This window comes from Chroicocephalus ridibundus, chromosome Z (genome assembly GCF_963924245.1).
Source record: "Chroicocephalus ridibundus chromosome Z, bChrRid1.1, whole genome shotgun sequence".
NCBI classification, from domain to species: domain Eukaryota; kingdom Metazoa; phylum Chordata; class Aves; order Charadriiformes; family Laridae; genus Chroicocephalus; species Chroicocephalus ridibundus.
The window spans coordinates 57656941-57676709 of record NC_086316.1 but is presented as its reverse complement, the minus strand read 5'-3'; the positions used below and the strand labels follow the sequence as shown (position 1 = coordinate 57676709).

Sequence of the window (19769 nt, the reverse complement as noted above, 5' to 3'; positions counted from 1 at the left end):
TGTAGCTTGATGGGTTGGTAGCCCCCCTCTTGGCAGCATGGACCACGCTAGTGCAGCTGAAGACTTGAGGCTTGCCTGAGGCTCGGAAGCTGGTGCTGTTTGAGGCGCAGGCATGTCCGTGGACCCTGTGAAGCTGTGGGCTGCTGCAAATTGCACTGGGTGTCTACGTCTAGGCAAGTGAATGAATCCCTCAGCTTCAGCTCCGCCACAGATGCATGCGTTAATCACCCGGTTAAGTTTCTGTACAGATGCACTTGTTTGTGTAATAAGCAGGACCCATCCGTCTCTCTGCTGGGGAGAGGCTGACTGACATTCGTGAAGCATTCTTCATATTCCCTGGGTGATGCAAAACAGTCATGCAGATGGTCCCATCTGTGTGCCAGATGAGTGCTGTTTATTCACGTGTGTTTGGCTGGTACCTCAAAGAGTACAGTGCCTCCTCTGCGTTTTTCCTGTGGCAGGTGGTATCTATTGACCTGCTAGACAAAGATCAAATGCCTGTGTTGTTTGAAAGTGGTAGCAACCCCTGTATTAGGAACTGGGATGTTCAGTGAGGTTTTTTTCTTCTTTTAAATTCCCGTCTGATTATATCAGAAGAGAAGCAGCGACCTGGTCGGTAATTGTCCTATAAAGACATTATTCATGTGGAACTCCGTAAACCTCTTTAAAGAGGTTTGACATACCTTCCATGGTCACTTGTTAAGACAAGCTTATTGCTGTTATCATTATTATCATTAGAGTATTTTCTGTTCTGCAGTACAGGGGATGTTTGAATCTGAAAGCTGCTCTATCTCCTCATTTCTGCTTCAGTTAATAAGGAGTATAATTTGACACATTAGAAATAATGTTTTTCTTCCAAATCTATTCCTGCTTAGAGAGTAGCAAGCTCCAGCCTGCTAGCCTGTCTGTTAGTGACTTTGGTAAAACCCCAGTTCCCTCCCCACGCTGTGGCACAGGGACATGATGTTCGGGCACTGAGCTTTGTTCAGAGTTCAACTCCCATGGTAACAGACACATCTATGAATATTTAATGGCAGAAGATTCCCCTTTTTCCAAGGAAGTGTTGTCGTATTTCATCAACAATAAAGCATCGGCTGAGAAGATCAACTGCTCATAAATGAGAAAGCAGGAAAAGCTCTGAGATGACCTTCCTGCTGTGCCCAGCATCATGATATGCTTTGATCCACACTCATCAGGGAAATTAAGGATGGCTTTCACCAAGCTTTGCACACAGTTGTCTTGGAAGGGAGAGCATTTCATAAAATAAGATTATTACCTGCTTCCCAGACATGTAATTTTTTGTTTTCAATCTTGTTCAATTAAAGGAATTGGTTTTGACTTCCAGTTTCAACAGACTGGCTTCACAAGCTAGTTTGGGGATGGAAAGCAGCTTCCCAACACAAAGAAAATGGTTAAAGAGAGAGTGAAAATGAATTTGAGATTGCTCTTGCAGTCCTATTAAAGGAGTCGTCCTGTTAAAAGGAGTGTTTTCCCTGGAGCCAAATGGTAGTTGCAACATTTACCATATGCCTGGGCCCCAAGTGAATCTGGCTTCTGTCAGTTTATCATATAAGAAGTTCATATATGGCAATTTTTGGTTCTGAAATTTTAAATTCACTGACTTTTAACCTGGAATGGCTCAAAAGAACCTTTTAAATTGAAACTACGTTTAGTCTTCTGAAGGTAACACATTTATCAGGTGGGTGGATGGGTTAATATCAATCACTGTAAATGTTTAAACGTAACATGTTTGCTCATCACTGCTTTTTTATTTAACTTAGTAGAATGGGGCTTTTTTTTTTCTATAGTTGTGATGGATAGGGCAAATGGAAAGTGGATTAAAAGTTATTTATATGAAGAAATAACTTTTTAAGGATAAAGCAACTTAATAATATTTAAGGCCACTAGAGAAGACTTTGTGTTCTTCAGTTACAGTAGTTTCATAGGGATCTTATTGCTACCATGAAGAAATCATGCAGTGTGAAAGAGAAGTATTTCCTTGATGTATGTGCTCCAGACAACCTTTATGCACTGTCTTTAATAGGGAGTGTATAAATTGTATCATTGGCTGTTATAAACATATTGTGCACATAAATACTTGCACTGATCAACAGGTTAAAAATAAAATCAGTGGGCAGCTACCACATAGGCAGCAAGCTTGTGCCCTTTTTTTAGCTAGAAGCCTGTGATGTTCCAGCCAGAGAGCTAGGTTTTCATCCTGATGGTATTTAATTCCCCTGGCCTCATTTGCACCTCTCTTCATTTCCAGTGGTATAAAAGTATTGTCAAGCGAAATAGTTTTTATAGTAATAGTTAGGTTTGCTTCCATCAGACTAAATGGAATTTTTCAAAAGCAGGTAAAGGCCAGACTTGTGTTATCACAAGTTCCCCTCAAATTCAGGGGGAAGGGTACTGTTTAAAAATGACCCACTGAGTTCCCCGAACCAGCTTACTGCATGACTAGTCACGCTCTCATAAGTGGGAGGGAAAGCCTGCAGTTAGGAAGGGAAATAGCATTTTAACAACAATAAATTGATTTTATAGATGCCAGAAATGGCATGGGTAGTCTACTGCTGATGTAGTTTTGCTGTCATTCTGGTTTAAATTGGTGAGATTTTCAAAAGAAGCAGAAGTGATTTAGGAGAGGAGGTTCCTTCTAAAAAATTAAAAACAGGTGCTCTCATTCTCTCAAACCACTGGGGCTAAACCACTGAAGGTGCTTCTGAAATTGACGACGGTAGCTTTCTTTATAAGGGTTTATGAACAGTTGAAGTCCCTAAATTTTTTGTTTTGTCTTATCATACTTCTGCTTCCAAAATACTCGTGAACTTTGCCAAGATCCCCTACTATATTGCAAAATACATTTAGAAATTCCTGGCAGCTCCATGCTGTGGTTAGCCACGCTATACCAATACATAGAAACTTATGTCAAATTTGCATTATTTGCCTGCAACAATAAACTAACAAAAATCAGGAGGGTGAGTGTACCCGTGTGGCTCTCTGGAGGCCATGGCTGGCTAGGCATTGAACCTGTTGGCTGATGTATTGTCAGTGTGGTGCCTCGTGACCCAGTGTCACTGGGAAGGGCTCTGGGGAAGCATGCTTGAGGTCTGTGTGAGGCGACATGAGGAGTCTGATTTAAGCTCTGTGTAGGGTGGTGGTGATCTTCAGCCAGGGTTTCTCTCCCACACTTGAGAGGCGTGCGGTCCCCCTGGCCCTGATGGCCATCCTGCGGCCTTGTTGGAGGCGGAGGGAACTTGGCGCATTCAGCTTGTTGGTTTGGGCAGCAGTTGATTAATCAGTTAAATCATTGACCATAGTGTTGGGTAGCACACCTGCTTCCTTCATCCATTTTTCCACGTGCTAGGTTGCTGCTCTCCAAGGACCTTTTTGTTGGCTGTCTTGTAAAAGGGAAGGCCTGAGAGCTGATGTTAAATGCTAATTAACGCCTTGCAGCATTAACGCTGTGTTGGGCCCAAAGCTGTCTTTCCTGGAATCGTGGGTACTGTAGACACAGTAGGTGTAGACATCAAACAGTTTTGTTGGGAGAAGGAGTGTATGGGACTTTTGTCTAATAGTTTGTCTAATGCATGCTGTCTTGCTGTGTGCCTGTCCTCGTGCCTTGATGTCACCCTCTTGTCAGGTGCTGGGGGCCGAGCACGACACCTTTGCTGCTTCATTTGAAGGCATGGACAACATGCTCCAGATCCTGAACTCAGTGTGGTGTTTGTCAGCCACTGAGGGATGAACCAGAAGAGGGAACGTACTGAGATCTTGTTGCGTTGGTGGCAGGTTTAGCTAGGAGAAAGGCTATGAGGCAGCTATGGTCCTTCTCCCTTCTCTCTGTCCTACCCTCCAGCTCCCTCCTCAGCCGTGTCCCAGGGCAGAAGGGAGACACCTGAGGAAGTCCAGACGCTGGCTTTGTGGGGCTGAGCATCACTGAGGGGGGATGACAGGGCACACCAAGGTGCCATCAATTCACATCAGGCAGGACCCCGGCTCTGCCCGGCCAGGGGCCTGACAGCCTTCCTCAGCTCCAGCACGCGCGAGCCCACCCGTGTCCCCAGGACGCGCTGTGGAGACGGAGGGATTTCAGCTGACAGTAAACCCGGGCAGCTTCGGAAGGTTTGCATGTCTCCGCTGCTTCAGAGCAGGTCCCCTCTGCTCCCTCCCCGTGCCCTCGGTGGTGAGGCTGGAGCAGGAGGGGTGACCTGGTAAAACCAGCCGAGGCAGCCACCACCAGCTGCAGCTGGAAGTGGTAACTCCGTTCAGTGCTCTCTTGTAGCTGTCACCGCTCCAAGCAAGTGGAGGGAGAGGCAGTTTCCTTGTTTTTCAGCTAAGGGAGTTTAAAAATCATTGGTTTTGGCTCGGCGCTCCATCGCTTTGGCAGTCCTCTTCTCCTTGGCTGATAGACTGAGGGATGGTGCTTGCTGTTGGGAAGAGACCCGACCGAAGTTGGATCTCTGCTGTGAAGCCAGGAAAGGTGGGGGAACGAGGACAGGACTTCCCTCTTGATTTCCACTGATTCCCATTTTGTCCTGAGCACGCATCTCTAGAGGGGTTGTTCCTGCACGGGGGGGCACTGGGGTGACTGCCTCGCTTTCCTTAAAGGGCAGAAACTTTTTGGCTATACCTGCAGTGACATGTCTGCCAATACCCTGTCGTGTGCCTTTCCCAGCAGGTGGCTTCCCCCTGTAGCATGGAGTAAAGCTATAAGCAACGGTGACAGCAGGCAATAGGTCTCCTTCTTGAGAAGGTGCCTTGGAATTGCATGTGGGGTGAGACTCACTTGGGAACTCAGAGACTTAGGTGGGGACGGGAGCAAAGAGGAGGAACCTTCTGGGAAGTGACAACATTTGGAAAAATCAGTTGCGTTATGTCTTCTTATGGGGAAAAAAAGCCAACAGCCAGCATCTGAGGTGAAGCAAGAAGGGGGAAGGGCAGCCTAGCAAGAGCAATAAAGATGTCAGCTGTATTTCTGAAAGTGAATATTTGGAATTTACCTTACTATAATATGTTAGCAGCCTGTATGGTGCCGCTCATCTGTTTGGATGAGGTGGCTGTGGCTTAATTCTTAATAAACACAAAAGAAAAAAAAACTGCAGAGGCAGAAGTGATTGAAGCAAGCTTTGAAAGAAAGAAGTGATAGCGTTTAAAGTAAATTAAATGCTCTTTTATCTTTTTCCTTGAAATGCTAGCAAGATTACTTAAGGAAGAATGTGTGTGTAAAAAAGCAGTGTGTTCCACAAACAAAAGCATTTGTGCAGCTTTGTAGAGCAGTTCTAATAGCACAGCTGGAGAAACTCCAGGGGAATCTGTAAAAGTCTGTGTGTAATTAGTGCTGCCTTTTAAACACACAAAGGGAAAAAATGAGTGGATGCCAGCAAATTGGGGGAAAAAGAAAAAGTATAACCCAAACTTTTGGAATTTGATTTGAATACAACTACTAGCTCAGTACCATCCTGAAAAGGAAAAAAAAAAAAAAAGAAAGAAAGAAAGAAATGCAGTGGGTGGGAGTTTATTGCAGTTGTCTCAGTAACTGGATAAAGTATATAACTTTCAGAGTTAGTGGAATGCCAGCAAAAATGAAAGGTTCCTGAAAAGTTTCTGCTTTCATGGAAAATGCCATTTCTTTAAAAAAAGTAAGATAAAGGGGGCACTGCTCTTGCAGAAGGAACCTGCAGAGCCCATGAACGCACTCTTCAGGCACATCAGTGAGGAGCAGCTCAGCGAGTCCGCCCTCTGGGGTCACTGCACATACTGAAAGAGAAGGAGGAGGAAGGAGCACTTCTTTTTGTCCTTTTTAAAGCCAATATCTTTATAATTTTTCTTTATATTGTATCTTTTCAGGGAAAGAAAAACTCACAGCTATGGTGGTTTTTTTTATTTTCTGAAAGCAATCACACCCTTTTCCTATTGGATCCTCAGAAAAGAGTATTGTAGAGCACAAGCGTTGCCCTTTTTTTTCCCCCAATCTGTTTCCCCCCACCCCCCCCAAGCTGATCACAGTGTTGACGGAAATGTTTTGGTCTGCCTCCTCCGTGATGCCTACTGTCTTCTCTGGCAGGTGCTACTTTGGAGTACATCCCTCACGGCCAACTTGCAAACACCCACTTAACTTCAAATTTGCGAACGCTGAAATTGGAGCAGGACATTATGCCTGCTCAGGAGGAGAGGAAGACTCCCCTGGTGGAAGCTGTTCGGGGAAGGAAGTCCTTTTCTTCTCAAGACAAAACTCTCACTCCAATTAACCTGACAGATGACCAGCTTGCCTCTGGCCTCTATGGTGATGACCAGCTCACATTTCACCTTTCGTGGTGCCGATGGAGTTTGAATGTGAAAATACAGTTAAAGGAGGTTTTCAGGGTTCTCAAAATTGTGAAAGCAGGGAAAGACGTGGCTACGGGGAAAGTCACAGTGGGAGACCCTGTGTCTGCAGATAGCGGCTTAGTTTTTAAATGGCAGATTGTAGCACATCAGTGAAATGCTATTTAGTGACTTCATAAGAAAAATGTACTGAGAAAGAAAGGGTTAATAAAATAATTATTTTTTTTAAACTTAAATTTGCATGAATTTTTTGCCTGTCTTCCGCTTAGAGATTGGTTTAACAGTTGTTTCAGTATATAGTGAAATCTAAAGAAACAGCCTTGATTGAACCTCCCCACCCTGTTGAATAGGTTATTGTTAAATGCGCTGTCTGCACTAAGGCATTAGTTCTGGCAATGAGCTTCTGTCATCTGACACTAAGAATTAAGATTTTCATAACAGATCAGAGTAACCCATTTCAATGTTAGAAATCTTTCGCAAATAGCAAAGGAAAAAAGTCTATTTTCTTAAAGTTTTCTAAAGCATCATAAAGATTAGCAACATGTTGGAAGCTGGGAAAGTTAGGCTAAACTAGTTTTCAGTTTCCAGAGTTGTTTTTAGAAGTGTTCTTTTATATTTCCAATGTGCATCTCACACCATGACTTTATGTACAAAAAGATTAGAAAGCCCAGCTTCAGTTGGTAAATTAAACAGAAAGCTGTTTTTTTCTTTTGAAAAATTGTCTAAAGCTGCTGCAGTCAAAGCTGGCTACAGATTTGTACTGATATGTGTGCTTTGTTTCCCTTTTCAATAGTGTGTACTAATAATGAAAACACACTCAAATCTATCATGAAGAAAAGGGACGGGAAAAAGGATTTGAGCAACACCAAGAAGAACCTGCAGTTTGTCGGCATTAATGGCGGGTAAGAGACCTGTTTCCAAAAAATCTGTCATTGTAGCACTTTCACAGTGGGAAGGAGAGGAGGAACACAGGAGCTTATGCATAGATTTGGCCTGTCATAGAATCGTAGACTGTTTAGAGGTGGAAGGGACCTTACAGATCATCTAGTTCCAACCCCCCCTGCCATGGACACCTCCCACTAGACCAGGTTGCTCAAAGCCCCATCCAGCCTGGCCTTGAACACCTCCAGGGATGGGGCATCCACAACTTCTCTGGGCAACCTTTTCCAACGTCTCACCACCCTCACAGTAAAGAATTTCTTCCTAATATCTAATCTAAATCTACCCTCTTTCTGTTTAAAACCATTACCTCTCATCCTATCACTACACTTCCTGATAAAGAGTCCCTCCCCATCGTTCCTGTAGGCCCCCTTTGGGTACTGGAAGGCCACTATAAGGTCTCCTCGGAGCCTTCTCTTCCCCGACTCTCTCAGCCTGTCCTCATAGTAGATGTGCTCCAGCCCTCTGATAGTCTTCATGGCCCTCCTCTGGACCCGATCCAACAAGTCCACATCCTTATGTTGTCCGTGCTATTCTTCAGACTGAGGTGCATCTTAATTAAATGAGTTTAAGGGTTGTAGAGAAGAATGAAACAGCTGAGCTCATCTTAATCCTCTGTGAAACTTCTATGCTTTAAGTCATACATGGCTGTCCTGGTTTGAGATAGAACAAAACTAATTTTCTTTTCAGTAATTTTACTTTTCAGTTAAGTCTTTTATAACTAACTGCGCTCTGAAATTACGGGCATATTTTTCAGACAGTGTCTGCTTCCAGAGTGATAAGGCCTGATGTTTATAGTTAATGCCAAGGAACGGTATGCAGAGAGGCCCTTGATTATACTTATTGCTACAGCAACCAAGGTCAGCTAACTTTGTTATGTGCCCTGTTGGAGGGTCGGAAGTGGAAAAGCGTAGAGGGGTCCCACCTGCGGGGAGGAGCGGACAGGACAGGTGACCAAAAACTGACCAATGGGGTATTACATCCCATCTGCCCCATGCTCAGTATAAAAGCTGAGGGATCAAAGGGGTCAGCCTCTTTCTTCAATAGCTGGTGTCCGAGGAGGACTCTGTCCGTTCTTCTGTTTCTTATCCCGATCTGTGCGTTCCTGAACCCGTATTGAACAATACAGCAAGAGATGGCATTGCCTAAGAATTAACCTTCCTGGCTTTGCGGTAGGTAAATACAGAAGCTTTGCTGCACAAATACAGAAAACAGTATGGAAAATTATCTTCTTGTAAAATATTACTTATGCTTGCAGAATGTTGCGAAGAACTTTAAAATGGTTTCATCAAGTTTTTTTATACAGCGTTTCTAGCCCCTTCCTCAGATTAGTTTTTCCTTAGTACAAATGCATTGTGCAGTATATAATCTATATATCACAATTACTTCTTTTCATACATATTGGTTAAAAGTATTATTACTCACAGTGGGGGAATGTTATCACTCATAAATCTCTGTTGCACATTAGAACAGGCTTAGTACGTCAATTCATCAGCTGTTGAGGTTGGTGAGATAAGACGTTTCATTGGAATCAGCATTATAATTGTCCAAATGACTTATATTTCACCTAAAATATCAAAATGTTTTGGATTGTCACAGGAAAAAGTGTTAAAATCATAGCTGTTGTCTTTAGGTAGGTTTGTTAGCTTCGCTGATTATATTTGCCCAGTAAGGCAACAACACAATTTACTCTGAACAAAGTAATTTCATTTTAGGGCTAAGGCAAGGTCTGACAGAGCGTTCCGACTTGTGTTTAAAAAAGGTGGTTGTTCTTTCATTACACAGTGTGCACATAATAATCGCAGCATCAGGTGGCAATGAGGCCGACATCAGTGAGTAGAAGGTAGGAGAGGTGTCTGAGAGTAGAACACAGGAGGACTAAGCCTTGGCGAGATATTTTTCAACTTGCAGCAGTGCGGATGGGTACCAGCGGCTGCTGAATGGCGCTGAGCAAGCACCCCTTCCCCTGCCCGTTCTCCCCCCAGGTACGAGACGACGTCCAGTGATGACTCCAGCTCCGAGGAGAGTTCCTCTTCGGATTCGGAGGAGGAGTGCGAGAACCACGAGTACCCCTGCAGCCGGCACACAGAGGAGGGGCAGCCCGTGCCCCGCGCCCCAGAGGTCTGCGCCATGGGGGCAGAGAAGGAGAGCCCCGCTCCGGAGTGCGAGGCTGAGGAGGTGGAAATCAGAGAAAGGTAGGTTGCTCGCCCTCCCCCAAGCATCTCTGTATGGGGCATTACCACCAGGTTACCACTGGGTTACCACCGCCTCGTTGCGCAGGGCGAGCTGCAGGCTGTGCCCAAGCTGGTGGAGAAAGTGCCAGCCCCCATCACCACCCAACTGCTGCCCACTTCCCTCTTCCTCGAGTGGGTAACCAGAGGGGGTTTCATGTCAGAACAACTGTGTGTGAGCGGGGAGAAGGTGTCGGAGGGTGTCCCTTCCAGCAGCTGACCCCGGTGGCTTTAAATGGTCCACTTGTAGTGAGACCCAGTGAGTTACACCCCAGCAGAGGCTCTCCCAGGTCACAAACGGCATCGTTTGGGAGCTGGCAATGCGTTTTTAGCACCCTGGTCTGTAAAACAGTAAGTAATCAAGCAAGTGAATATTGAACCATGTACACCAGGTCAGCAGCCTGCTGGGATCTCATCTTGCATGTGCATCTTCCACAGCATCTCAGCCATGGCTGGTACTGCTCAGTAAGAGAGTGGGATGCAGCAGCAACGAGGTCATCCAACCCTTAGATCGTATACTTCATATGATGTCATACACTATGATATACTTTAGGGACACTGTGACACATTTGTTCAGCATTTCATGTCTCAGGCACTTTTCAAATTGCTCGTAATGAGCTATGTAAGGTAGTATTTGGCAGGCAAGGCTTTTTTTTCTTTTTTGGCATGTGGAAAGCAATATTGTGGTGATTTTTTACTGATTCTTGATTAGTGAATGGACAAAACAAAGTGAAAATGTAAACAGTGAAGGGATATTTTATAGCTACTGGGTTTGCCAGATGTTTACAAGTGTGCTAGCTTGGAAAATTATGTAAGTGGAATAATAACAGTAAAACAGCTAAGACAAAACAAATACGTCATGTTTCACTGGAGATATAGCTTAGTGTCAAACTTATCTGTAATTATCGACATCAACTGCTAAATAACAGAGATGCAGAAATTCATAATGAAGAGCTATTCACAGGCCTTGGAGCTGTGACTTTTGAAGTGCCCTGAGCTTTATTTATACAGTACTGCAGGATGGCCTGTTATTTTACAGGTGGCATAGAAAGATAGGCAAGTTCTCAAAGGAGGTCTCTAACTTGTATTTACCCCAGCAAGGGGTGGTGGTGAGGAGGGGGCAGCAGGACAGCCTAGGTAGGCACGTATACTTGAGGAGCATGTTCTTTGCAAGCTGGCTGGCCTGGCAATGCCCTTCAAGGGGAAGAGGCAGGGCAAGTGGCCACGTGGGACCGAGCGTGGTCCATGCCATGGTGGAGCATTTCATTGCTCTGGAAGCACCAGCAGCTGGCTTGTAACCCTGGAGGGCTAAAATGCCTACCTTACACACACGAGTACTTTAGTCTCTCTGCTTTTTGGCAGAACTTTCCTGTAAAATTGCCATTATCCTCTGTGGCAGGTTGTAGGCAGAGATGGATGGCAGCCTGGCATGCCACGTGGCACAGGCATGGGCCTTCTTATTTTCACCTTTTCCCTGAGTTTTGAAATTTGTGATGGAGAGGGGGCAGAAGTAGAAACATGAAAAGGGGACTGGAGAAAGAGAGTAAATTTCCAGAGCGGACAGGATGAGAAAATCTGGTTCTGGTGAACAGGATAAAACAGGAGCCAGCAGGGAGGCACTGCCTGTGCCCTTTCCCACCAGTTAATTCTGTTTCCGTCACAACTATCGGCATTTCCTCTTGTTATTCAAGTAATCAAAGCACAGAGTATGTAACACATGCTCTGCAGTCGTACAGCAGTAGGTGAGAATTTCCACTAGACGGGCTGCCAAGTCTAAAGCACAGAAGTGATGCATCGCCTGCTCTCCATTCCCACTGCTCCTCCCGCCCGCATCTGGGAAACACATTTTTCCTCCTCGCGGAGGTCGGCGGCTCCACTCGACATGGAGGGAGTCCCCGCAGAGAAGAGCTGCCAGCACACCTTCTGCGTTGCAGCAGCTGGTGACTTGCCTGGAAACATTCACTCCCACACGACTTTCAGAAATGTTCCTATGCCAAAACATGGAGAGAAAAATTTAAATGTGCTGTGTATTCTCCTGTCTCCTTCAGATACGAACTAAGTGAAAAGATGCTTTCGGCATGTCACCTGCTGAGAAACAACATTGATGACCCCAAGGCATTGACCAACAAAGATGTGGTAAGCAATGCAGGGCAAAATTCTCTCTGAGCTGCAACAGGAAAACTTTAGGGAGGGGTAACTTCTGGTTTTGCAGGACCAGCACCGCAGTGGCTTGGCAGAAGAGGATTTCTTCTTTCCTGGAAGAGTCACAGAGTGCTTTTTTTCTATCAGGAGACTTCTGTCCAGAGAATGTACTTACACTTTGTATGCTGGGGACTTGCCATCCCAAGGCACACACATAAAAATAGTAACATGAAAGCGCAGTTTCAACACATCCGTGCATTCCTGTGTTATTTTTGTAAGTGTTGCTTTAGCACTGCTGCGGGCGGCTCTCAGGCCTCACAGTAAGAGACTGCATGGGGTGAGGAGACCATGACAAAAGCTCCGAGTCTGCTCTAAAACTGAACATGCACTGCCTCCTTCTAAGCACAGGGATACTGCCTCCTTCTAAGCACAGGGATACTGTTTCTGTCTCGCTTACTGTGCTGGTAGCTTTTATCAGTGCAGCAGGGAGTAAGGAAGATTCAGTTAATACTCAGTAAATAAGGTTGTATTTGCTTCATACAGGAATTGCCTATATGCCTTATACAGGAATTGCCTGTGCTACTTTGTGAGGGCAATCTGAAAGCAAAGGAACACTGCATAGTGATATCAAATTGAATTTTGCATTTGTTACAGTTGTGCGGTGATGTGAAAGGCAACAATCCACTGCCAGTCTCCTCTACCGTAGAGTATCTGCAGCTTCTTAAGGACAATAATATTGTCTGTAAGACACAGACACAATATTGTCTGTGTCTAATTCTGGCATTTGTGGTCCAGCGAATGTTTTGGTAGGTTGTTTAATACCAGTGTGACGGGTGGTTTTTAACCCTGTGTCAGTCCTTCGGGAGTAGTTTAGGCATTCAAACAACAAATGTTTCAGGCCCGGTTGGAGTTGAAAGTGTCAAAAATGATATAACTAGCTGATAATTTCTACCTTGAAAGTGTAATTTGAATTTACACATTTCTTTCTTGTGCTTAAAATGTTTGCCAGCACAAGTGGTGTTTTGTATCTGGAAACTACAGACTAATGAGCTCTTGTTCTCTCTCTGTCTGCTGATAAAGAAGTCTTGTCCAAAAAGGATAAACATCAGTACAGCTAGGGATCCATATAAATTGTCCCAACCTCTTCCAGCATACTCACATCTTGTAGCTGCTGTTTACGCCAGAAGGACCTGCTGACTGCTTCTTTTGGGATGTGATAGATTCTTGAATTAAAAAAAGTACCATTTACTTAAAAATGTGTGTGATACCGTGACTGTAAAAATAATTTCTTAGTGGTATTTTGGACTCAGTAGTGCCTAAAATTAAAAAAAAATATATTTATATTGTGTTACTTTATGACCACTTCTGTGTTTCAGCTCTGTATGTTCACAGTACACATGGTGTCTTAACTCAAATGGTTGGACCTTGTAAGTTTTTATTATAGTAGTACTGATGTATAATATTCTGTATATATTTATATGTAGTATAGATAAATATGTAGTACTGATACATATAGAATATTGTCCCTTTACCAGACATAGGCCCCCTCTAGAACTACTGATGTTTTCCCTAGTGGCTAGAGAAGTGTGCTGATTGTCTTCTTGGCAAAATTGTCCTTGAACTTACTGGCTACCTTGCAGGTGGGGCTTTATGAAAGGAGAAGAAGGACATGGTGGTCCTTCCAGGTTATAGAAATTGTCTCAGAAAGTCAGAGCTTGCGGTGATGGCAGGAGCGTCCTTGGCTCACAGCTAGATCTGCTCTACCTACGTTGTTATTCACAGACAGTTATCTCGCCTAAGAGACTCCTAGCCCTCTGCCCTCAGTCCATACCAGTGGGAAAGTTGATCCTGAATGTCTAACCTGCATGTTCTCATTGCAGTTGAAATCTCTTACTATTACAGCCACCCATTCTGCAGGTGAAGAACAGGTTCTTCCTTTTCTCACTGCAGTAGCCTTTTGCAGTGTGAAAATGTTATGGTGTTCCTTTTGCCAACTGTCCTTTCAGCAGACAGGCCCCAGTCCTTCCTATCTGTCCCATAGATCAAATTTCCTTGACTTCTAATCGTTCTGGCTGCTCACCTTTGAAACTGTTTCATCTGAATCTTTCCTGTCATTCCGTGATCCAGCCAGACAGGGTAGTCCAGCTGTTGCCTTCACAGTGCTAGGCAGAGAGAAGGGACTGCATAACATGCCGTGCAACTTATAAATCTGTTTATTCACCCCAAAATCCATTACAGTGTGACGTTGTTGACTCAGGTTCAGCTTGTGATCCTCCGTAATGCCCAGCTCTTCTCTTGCAGAACTGCTGTCCAGTCAGTTCTCCAGTAGTTTGTGCATTTGATAATTCATGCCTTGGGATTGGACCTACTTGATTTAGCATGCTGTTGTTTTAAGCCCCCGAGAAACATGCATTCCCACTGCTCTTAGTCTTGGGTTCATCGGTGGTTTATGAAGTTATGTATTTCATGGAAACGGTTACTCCAGGTCTTTTGTCTGTTCACCAGTATTTGAGACCCATTAATTCTGGGGTAATATAAAATTCTGTGCCCTTGAGGGTGAACCATTCCTGAATTGAAGCAAAATAAGAGGAGTTAAACAGTCGGTGTTTTAAAGAGGGGTTTAGTCAGAGGAGAAGCTTCAGTCCGTACATCTTGTTTGTGAGCTGAATACTTTCTTCCCACATTTGACTAAAAAAGGCTTGACCTCCTGCATGGCTCACTTGTGGGATGGAAAATCCTTTAAATAGATTGCGCATATGTAAATTTTTCTGTCTTGGTTTTGGCAGAGGTTTTGTTTAAATACCATCCAGCACGAGTGGTTTCGTGTCTCAAGTCAGAAGTCAGCTGTCCCTGAAATGGTTGGAGACTACATAACTGCTTTTGAAGAGATTTCTCCTGCTGTCCTCAGACATATCATCAATATGGCAGATGGAAATGGAAACACTGCTCTGCATTACAGCGTCTCACATTCTAACTTTGAAATTGTAAAGCTTCTTCTGGATGCAAGTAGGTTGACTTGTTTGCATTTTTTTTAATTGTTTTTGGTTTTTGCAATCCTCACAGGTGAAATTCTTGATGAGCAAGAGGTCAAGTTTGGGCTTCCGCCAGCAGCTCTTTTAACTTCTCTTACATGGTGGCTCACTTGGGTAGTCTAGAATCCTTGTTTCTAGTGCTGGCTTTGGAGGTGAGGGTGATATCTCTTGAAGAAGTTACAGAAACACTCAAGTAAATTATATACAGAGCTGACCAGCATTTGGTACAGATAGGCAGATCCCTGACTCTTGGACTGTAGTCCAAGTTCAGCAGCACCAGCCTCCAGCAGTTTTCTCTGGAGGCAGCGCAGCTACTGCTCAGCCACAGGTAGGGTGCTGGTGGAGGAAGATCCATTCAGGTATAAATGTCTGTGTTAAACAGTGAAGCTAATCTAGCTTTATCTTATTAAAGCAGTACAAAAGCTGTTTCTGGCCACCGCCTTGGCATGTTGATACGGCTCTCCTGAGAAACTAGGACAATATGGTATCCTGCCGTGTAGGAGCATTTCTCTGATCCATGAGCAATGCGAGGATGCTTCATTTAGTTGCTCTTGTTGTGGCTTCCTTCCCTCGATCCTCTTGCCACACACACAGAGAGAGGGTAGCGGCAGAGGGGAGACTCCAGAGCATCTGCTCCCTACATGCCCTAAGCCAGAAGGCAGTCAGCAGAAGGTGTCACACGTTGGAGCTGGTCCCAGGCAGGATGCGATCTCTTTAAGCCTAGTTTTGCTCCCCGACAGAAGTTTCTTTCCCTAAACTACTTATAAAACCTGTCACAGTTGGTTGTGAAGCTTAACCGGACCAACGACATAGCTGGAGTGTAAGCCTAGCAATATTTATAAATCCAGAAAGGCAACATCAGATAAACACAATTAATGATACAAATCTCAGCTTTGATAATCCGTCACCCCTGTCGCTGCAAAGACTTCCTCGGCAGGAAAGTGAGTGCTTTGAAATCTCTGGTCCTGTTTGAAGGCAGCCTGTTGGGAAGGGTGAGTCACAGCAGGGGAATGCGGGGAATGTCAGGAGCACAGTGAAATGCGGCAGGCTGGCTCTGCAGCACCGCGGTGGGAGGAAACTGCCTCTCCGCTTCCCTGGGTATCTCAGGGTAGCGTGAGTATGCTCATCTGTTGCTGGAAGTCAGGACTGCTGTAGTTTACAGCAGCTGGTATATTCTTACAAAGATAGCGGGTTTTAACTGCAAAATCCAACAACCGTGACTAGTGGCAGGTGTGCAGGAGCACACTGCATGTGCCAGCAACTTGGAAAGTGTTTTACAAACAGGCAAATTCCTTCAGGTTTCAACAGTCTCCCTCTGGAGAATGTCTAAATGGTCACTACAGTCAACTTTGCAATGTGGTTATATGACAGGCAGGTTCTTGGTCCAAGAACTCTGTGTCTGTTTGCTGAGAAGAGCAGATGAGACTCTTCTGTATCACCGTTGCAGTGTTACCAAGAGGACAAATAGGAAAACAGCTCTGCTATTAGCCATAAAGATAAGGAGATGAAATGTGACCTCAGAAAACACACCTGTGCTCAAGTAGTCTAGCCTGGGTAGGAGAGCATCACTGCCAATAATTATTCATTATTCATGAAGTAATGCATGTAGCGGACTGTCATGTTCTGTGGCTTCAGTGGCTTCCTAGAAGTGGTTCTGAAAGTAAGGTTGGGCTACTGGTTCTAAGGTAGCATGGGTGATGTCTGTGGAACATGGAAAAATTGTGCATTTTTTTTACATCTGCACTTGTACTGCTTCTGCAATGTTCTTTTCACCTAAAGAAAAAAACAAAGCCTTTGTCAATAAGTCTGAAGAATTTCCTGAAACATTTTTGCTTGTTAAGATATCTGTGGTGCAATTTAACCCCAAGTCTAGAGACTCTGTTTATGTAAGTCTGAGTCCTTGCCTTCTGATACGATGAGCACACTGAAGGCCCTGCTGCTTGGTAAACTGATAAGCCCTGCTGGATTTCTGCAGAATTTTAGGAACAGAGACCAACTGGAGGTTAGACCTGAACAAAAAGGAGAACTCTTGTCAGCTGCTGGCACTAGTCAGAGGACTTGACTGTTTTTGTTCACAGTCAAATACTCTGTAGAGCTGGAAACAGTCTTTTAATTGCAAGTTTTTTTCTGCAGCTCCAAACATGTCAAAGTACACTTGCAGATCTTTAAAATAACACTGATTACAGGAAAATGTTTGTGCTGAGGAGAAACAGCTTTTCCACTGACCATGTTGCTGGGTCATTTTTGTTTTGTGGGGTGGATTCCCTCAGGAGAGGAGCTTAAAGACTCTCCTGATGGTATTCCTGGGGTTCAGCCCCATGACCCAAATGGTCGTTTCAGATTTCAGACCACTTGCTTTTACAAAAGAGAAAAAATCGCACAAAGCCCTAAATGATGACATATAAAATGCCTTTGTGCTCTCCCTTGTGTTGCATGCATAGTAGGAGAGAATCCTTTTGTTTCTTAGGCTCAAGAGCACCCCTGTTTATTTTTTTTTCTTCTCCGCTTTCCCTTGAATTGCTTCCATTATGAGAGCACTTGCTGCCTTTTCTTTTTATAGGCTGGTCTACTAACAGTTTATTCAGTTCATTAGCACAATTGCTGCTTTTTGGGTTCCTGCTTTCCAAAGAAATTATCTCATCCCTCTGCAGATGTCTGTAATGTAAATCATCAGAACAAGGCCGGCTATACCCCCATCATGCTCGCTGCGCTTGCAGCTGTGGAAGCGGAGAAGGACATGAGGATAGTGGAGGAACTGTTCAGCTGTGGGGACGTGAATGCTAAAGCCAGCCAGGTCAGTCAAACGACACCGTGCCCACTCCTGGGGCTTTCTGTCTTTCCTTCCACACTCCTGTCCCTGCTCCATCGGTTCAGCTTTTGCACTCATTCACTCTCGCCCTCTGTGGTCTTTGATGTTTGTGTATATGTTTTTGGTAGCTGTATACAAAATGGAGCTGTGGAAGAACAGTTGAGCCTCAGGTCTGGATCTCTTCTAAAAATGAAGATTGAATATTATATGAAAGAACCATCACTGAATTTTAGGAGGCATTTACAAATTCTGTACCATTTAATACCTTCCAAGGAACTCCAGATGTCTGGAAATAGATCCTATATCTTCCTTTAATTTAATAAATAACTATGTGAATGGGGGATATATTATGCATAAAAGGTATTTAAATAATGGGAAGCAGAACCTTGAGAGTGCTGTATAAAATAACAATCTTTTTCTTTCCCCAGAAGCAGCACAGTGCCAAAAAAAAAAAGTGTGCGTGCTTTGTCACTGATTGTCTGTGTGGTGATTTAGGTTTTCCTCTTCTTTCCATGCAGGCTGGTCAGACTGCACTGATGCTGGCTGTGAGTCATGGGCGGATAGACATGGTTAAAGCTTTGCTGGCCTGTGGTGCAGACGTCAATATCCAGGACGACGAGGGCTCTACAGCTCTGATGTGTGCTAGTGAACACGGACATGTAGAGATCGTCAAACTTCTGCTGGCTCAGCCTGGGTGTAATGGCACCCTGGAGGACAATGTGAGTTGCCTTTCCAGATAGTGCTTCATCAGATAGCTTCTCCATTCCGGAATGTTTTTCTAATATTTTTGATGTAATGGAGAGCTGCTGAAATCTACTTATGTGAATCTCTGACTCGCAGCACCAAAGTACCAAATGCATGAATCCTCTGCTTAGTGGTAGCAAGTGCTGTGATTATTTGTCTAGTATCTCTGCTTTTCTAACAGACTTAGCCAGTAGCTATTTTTGTGGTTAGCTGTATTTTGTGGTTAGCTGTAGGTGTGCAGTGGCCAGAAGAGACAAACCATTTGGTAACACCTCTTCCCTTCTCACATTCCTTCCGCTTTTCCAAGGAGTCTTCCCCTTTTCAGTTAGGACTTTATCGGGTCACTTAACACCATTGCTGTGTCAATTTCTGTGTCTGTGGCAAACATCAGCCCTACAGTTCTCTTCACAGCATGTTGACAAAGTGTCTACACCACGACTTTTGAGAGTACAGGTTTAGTCTCAGTCATGAAGCTACATCGTCCTGACAATAAGCAGATACAGGCTGTGACTTCAGGGCCAAGTGAGATGCATATTTCTTGTTTGCAAGGATCATTGCAACCCACACTGTCAGCAGACAGTTTGGTCTGTAGACTTCTCAAGCTTGAAAATGTTGACTTAACTGGTTTATTGCCAGTATTGTGTTCTCATTAACACCACCACTTCTTGGGTACGTTTCCTATTCTTACTGCTTTCACCTACTGAGCACTGAAATGGAGCTCGGGTTTGGGGTTTGGGAGAGCAGTGGTTGGTTATTTGTTGAAGCTCTTACAGAAAGGCAGAGACATCGTTCCTGTTCATTCACTCACCTGCTGCAGGAGCTCAGTTGCCCGATGGTGCTAGCAGTGTGTAACAGCTGGCCTGAGAGGAAAATGTAAGAAGGCCTCAGTATAACAAACCCTTCTGGGGACAATCTAGGTTACTGCAGCCTGGATGCTGTTAGCACTATTAATCACCAAGTCAATAATTAAAAGCTTTATGGAGACATGACGCTTAACTATTCCTGTAGGCAGTTTGATACCATTTCCCAAGCACAGCTTGTCTGCTGCTTACTCATTTTATAATGGGTTTGTCTGTGCTGAGAGATTATGAGATTTTTAGCATTCCCCTAGCTATTCTGAATGTGACAGTGATGCTTTTCCAGTCAGCATGATCACTAGTAAGCTGAGTTTCATCCTACTGATGTGTGCCATTCTGACAGTGATTCAGCATCTCTCTTTAAGAACTTGGCTTTTCCTGGTGTTGCCTGTGGAGGTTTTGTTGTTCGTTTGTAGTCCATTGTATTGTGGTGTAGAGGACAGCTCTTCTACCTCCCTGTTTGCTCAGGGCAATTAAGATTTATGTATAATCGCTCCCTGTAGTCTCATAAGAATACGTTCCACTTGGATGCCATCCATCATGTCCCATGCTGGAAAAAGTGTTTACAGATTCCTTAAACTGGTGCCGACTAGTGCTATGGCAGCAGCTAGAAAATGTGTTCCATTCTGAGAGCCAACATAAGAAGTGATCCCTGTGAGAGGACGCTATCATTATTGTGGAAACTTCT

The 19769-nt window shown here is 44.3% G+C and overlaps 1 protein-coding gene across 5 annotated transcripts in view; it reads left to right on the top strand.

Annotated features, from left to right (window-relative positions):
- KANK1 (KN motif and ankyrin repeat domains 1) overlaps positions 1 to 19769 on the top strand; it is a 133756-nt gene that overhangs the window by 111592 nt on the left and 2395 nt on the right. For all 5 annotated transcript variants that reach the window (XM_063319924.1, XM_063319922.1, XM_063319925.1 and 2 more), the window contains 7 exons: positions 6068 to 6286; positions 7121 to 7229; positions 9252 to 9461; positions 11546 to 11633; positions 14426 to 14645; positions 17323 to 17465; positions 17999 to 18199. In XM_063319924.1, coding sequence (XP_063175994.1) covers positions 6068 to 6286; positions 7121 to 7229; positions 9252 to 9461; positions 11546 to 11633; positions 14426 to 14645; positions 17323 to 17465; positions 17999 to 18199 — 1190 coding nt within the window. The remainder of the gene's footprint in view (positions 1 to 6067; positions 6287 to 7120; positions 7230 to 9251; positions 9462 to 11545; positions 11634 to 14425; positions 14646 to 17322; positions 17466 to 17998; positions 18200 to 19769) is intronic.